Source organism: Salvia hispanica, chromosome 5 (assembly GCF_023119035.1).
Source record: "Salvia hispanica cultivar TCC Black 2014 chromosome 5, UniMelb_Shisp_WGS_1.0, whole genome shotgun sequence".
Classification (NCBI taxonomy): Eukaryota; Viridiplantae; Streptophyta; class Magnoliopsida; order Lamiales; family Lamiaceae; genus Salvia; species Salvia hispanica.
The window spans coordinates 18,705,410-18,709,386 of record NC_062969.1 but is presented as its reverse complement, the minus strand read 5'-3'; the positions used below and the strand labels follow the sequence as shown (position 1 = coordinate 18,709,386).

The following is a 3,977-nucleotide window of genomic DNA, read 5'->3' as shown; positions in this document are numbered from 1 at the left end:
AACTCTTACTCTTATGCACACTTTTTAGCTTAAGAGTTTAGTAGTGAAAATTGTTATGCTGTTATTCAAATTTTTCTGGCCAAAAACATTGGTAGTGATTAAGAGAGAAAAGTGCTCTGTTGTTGTAGTAGTTGAAAATGGCAGTGAGGATATGAATCCAACAAAAAAATCCATATCAAGATTCTGCTTCTTTTTATCTTTCTGACTTTAGAAACTCTTTAGATGATATATTGTGCAGAAGTTTCAAGCCCTATGAGCAGGATAAGGATTTGGATGAGGTTTACTTTTTGTTGGCGGATGATGACACCTTATCGAGGTTCAACTACACGAAGGAGTTTCTTCGTGCATTCAAACGCTACAGAGAAAGAAAGAGCTCCGAGATGTTCCCTAACTATTTGACTGGGTTTGTAACTCGTTCAGGATGCTCTTGTCGTTGCAAAACAAAACGACGAGAAATGCTATAAATACGAAACCCTAGGCACCTTCTACAAAACTACACAAGCAATGCTAGTAATATTTTCAAATCCTAAAGTTTAAATAACCTATCGAAATTCAGCAGGAACCATGGCAAGATTCTGGTAACGAACTGCAGAACACCGAACCTTAATGCCACCACCACTGCAGCAACAATTCTTATGCCATTACCAATATTTCGCCTGTCGCTGAGGATAAAATGGGTGAAACATGTTTCTTATAGATGAATAAATAGGTTATCAATCAGTATGAGGTAGAGAAAACGATACAAGGGTTTGAAAGTTTACTTTGATTGAGACAATCCGTTGCGAATTGTAGGATTGATTCATTGTCTTGGGCCATTCTATCTACTCTCTCCCACTCTTTCACAGATTCAACAGCAACAAATGATTTGTTTTCAGCTACTGCAATTTGGTAGGCAGCGGAGGCTGCTGCCTCTTCCACTGTATCGACAGGGCAACCAATGCTCTGAATTGGTACCTCATGCTTTTGCTGCATGAATATTCAACACAGAAGCAGGAATATCTTTACTCTTTAGGCACTATGAGCACAAACTAAAGTAAAATTAAATTCATAAGCACAAAAAACATTTACAAGATGAGAGACAATGAAACACATGGCAACAACAATCTCTGATTCAAACAGCCTTTCTCTATCCAGCTTAAAACGGCAGAATAAAGCAAACTGAAATTCTAATATTCACACTAAAACAGAGGCTCAATGTATCTAACTCTACATTAAGAGCTTTACGATCTTTATGCTTCTAACCATAATTCTGTGAAATGCCAGCAACGTGCAGAAAATGATAGCTAACAAAATCCAATTCAAGGAGCCAATGAAATAATATAAAACAAATAAAATATTACTAATGAGACTCTAGAATATTTACACAACTTTAAGAGGTCAAATATAATCTCACTAGAAGATTGAGGCCCTAAAATATTTCAGTAGAAACTGAGTTGTAGCATGCAACTATATTCATCAGAACCAAATGTACCAACCTCAATAAAGCTGGCTATTGCACTAGAATCCAAATCATTTAGGTTTTTAAGAGTTGACGACGCCTCAAATTTCATTGTATTGTACCTGCACCAAACAATAATGTCATGCATTACAAGAGAGGATAAATATTAAAATTTTACAAGAAATCAAGAAATTCAGGTCACAAGAAGACAGAGAGTGTGCCAATACGAGAACATGCTTATCAGGGAAATACAAGAATAAGACATTTTTTATTCTATTTCTGTCTTCCTTCATTATCACTGTCTTTAATACCACAACTAGAAGTCTAGTAGAAGCACATAGGAATATTATCAATCAATTATGAGTAAGTTCCACAATTTCCCACCGCGTTCTTAACTCCAGAAAAACAAACATCTCAATTGATATACTAATGTCAAACGAAAAACATTCCAGACTAATACGATATTTATCGTGCTTAGGAAATGAGAAGCTGTCCTTTTAAACTTAAATGTGAGTAGAAGTCGCTCAGGACATTTTAAGGGTCCGTAGTTATGTATCTACAATTATCAGATAAGACTTTAGATCAAAAAGTACACATTGACAGCGCACCCAAACTTACATAAAATCCTTTCTACTGTTTGTTGGTATAAATTGAATCATTGTCGACAGGACTGTTCTAGAAGGAAGCTTATCTGATCAGTACACTTTAAAGTTGCATTTTGTAGAACTTGGCCAGTGTAGAAGCATTACAACTTACAAGGGTCTCCAGGTCAATTCATGATATTGAAAACCTAGTATACATGGGCTCCAACGATCAATAGTGCAGCCAAATAATGCAGAACTATCGAAATTTAAAGTCTTTGTTTTAATAATGATATGTTTACTGTTACGCTGTCAATAAAATACATACAAGCTCTATTCTACCTGTTAGGGCAAAACCACTTCACCAACCAACTAGTAATGTTAATAAGTTACATGGAAAGTAAATTTGAACTTGTAAAAGCTCAGATTCTTAAGATGATGTCCAAGCATCTAAACCAAACACCAAAACTCATTATATCGTCCAAAAATACTGCATTTGGTACTGTTGCACCTTCATCCTTCATATCCTTATTCTTGAGCCTCCCCTATTCACTAATGGCACACCACAACACGTATTTGCATCTAAGTTAAACAGCATGAAATATATTATCTTCGTCAATCTATTTCGTACCCTGGTACTACAGTAGATGCTTATAGTGCTAAATTAGCTATCCAACTCATTGACAAGCATATGCACTCACGACAGAGACAATAAGATTAAAAAAAGACTGGTGATATCAAAACAATCTTTACTCAGTTTAATTGCCTATGATTGAGGATTCCAGCTATACATATACGCACATACATACAGACATACATAGAAAACTAAATTAATAAGCACTCCACTAAGTTTTTGAGGTAAAGCACATAACACATCAAACAAACAAACGTGTTTAAGCCAATAGTGGTGGAGAAAAATTACTTGGAAGCATTAATCCCCTCTGGAAAGGGTCTTAAAGAGTCTATCATAACAACATCTGTAGATGCATCCTTGGACGACCGAGCAACTGAACCCGAGGTCTGTGAAGTTGGCAGTGGAGTAGCAGGAGCATCAGCAGGATTCGGTTTCGCCTTTGTTGCCTTCGATTTATCTCTTGGCCCTTGGCTACTAGGAAACAAATTCCTCCACTTATCCTGTCAAAGAAAAACCAACTGTAATCATAAAAGAGTAACATTTTATCTACTTCAACCACGATACCTAATTCTCTATCCCATTTACTAAGTCAGTAAGCTTGCAACACTTGTAGTCTATGCATAAACATGGAGAAAGAAATAGAAAACTAAGCAGCGTATCTATATTCGAATACAAACGGCCCTAAACGACGAGAGAGAGAGAGATGGACAGATACAGTAGAGAAAAACAACCAATTACAAATTCAGTAATTGATGATGCAATTGCAATTGTCTATAGTCAATTACAGAGAAAATAATTACCTTGAGATCAATATTGGAGCGAGAAGAGAGGAGGTGATGGAACTCAGGGTCTCTGTGGATAATTTTCCACTTTCCGGCGCCGTGCTTGGCGACGCCGGCGCGCAACGCCTCTTCCTCTTCGGCTGTCCACTTCTGCTTCGGATTCCCCATCGCGCCAAGCAAACAAATAATTTTCCGGATTGTCACAGAATTTGAATGGGACTTTGGATTGGAGGGATGTATCGGAGAGAGAGCAATAATTCTTGACGGCTACATCATATTCTCAGATGATTTTATTGCTGAATAAATTTTACTCCGTATTGATTTATGTTCACATTTTTTGTGAATATTTTATTCCATATAGTACTACCATAAATATGAAGACATTCTTTTCCCTGAAAAGAAAAAGTAAAAAATAGATTCATGCCTGATTAATGAGACATTTAGTTTTTATGGAAAAATAAATAATTTCATATGATAGTTGTTTTGAACTTTCCATATATATACATTTATACACACCCGTACATGGCTCAGATCAAAGAGTG

The 3,977-nt window shown here is 36.3% G+C and overlaps 1 protein-coding gene across 1 annotated transcript; it reads right to left on the bottom strand.

Annotated features, from left to right (window-relative positions):
- Positions 1-381: 381 nt before the first annotated feature.
- Positions 382-3,735, bottom strand: LOC125187068 (telomere repeat-binding factor 4-like). Its single transcript, XM_048083579.1, has 5 exons — positions 3,454-3,735; positions 2,942-3,153; positions 1,476-1,560; positions 762-966; positions 382-662 (listed from the first exon to the last, which is right to left on the bottom strand). Exons 1-5 carry the CDS (start codon positions 3,601-3,603, stop codon positions 634-636), a joined length of 681 nt encoding a protein of 226 aa, XP_047939536.1. The 5' UTR covers positions 3,604-3,735; the 3' UTR covers positions 382-633.
- Between the last annotated feature and the right edge of the window lie 242 nt (positions 3,736-3,977).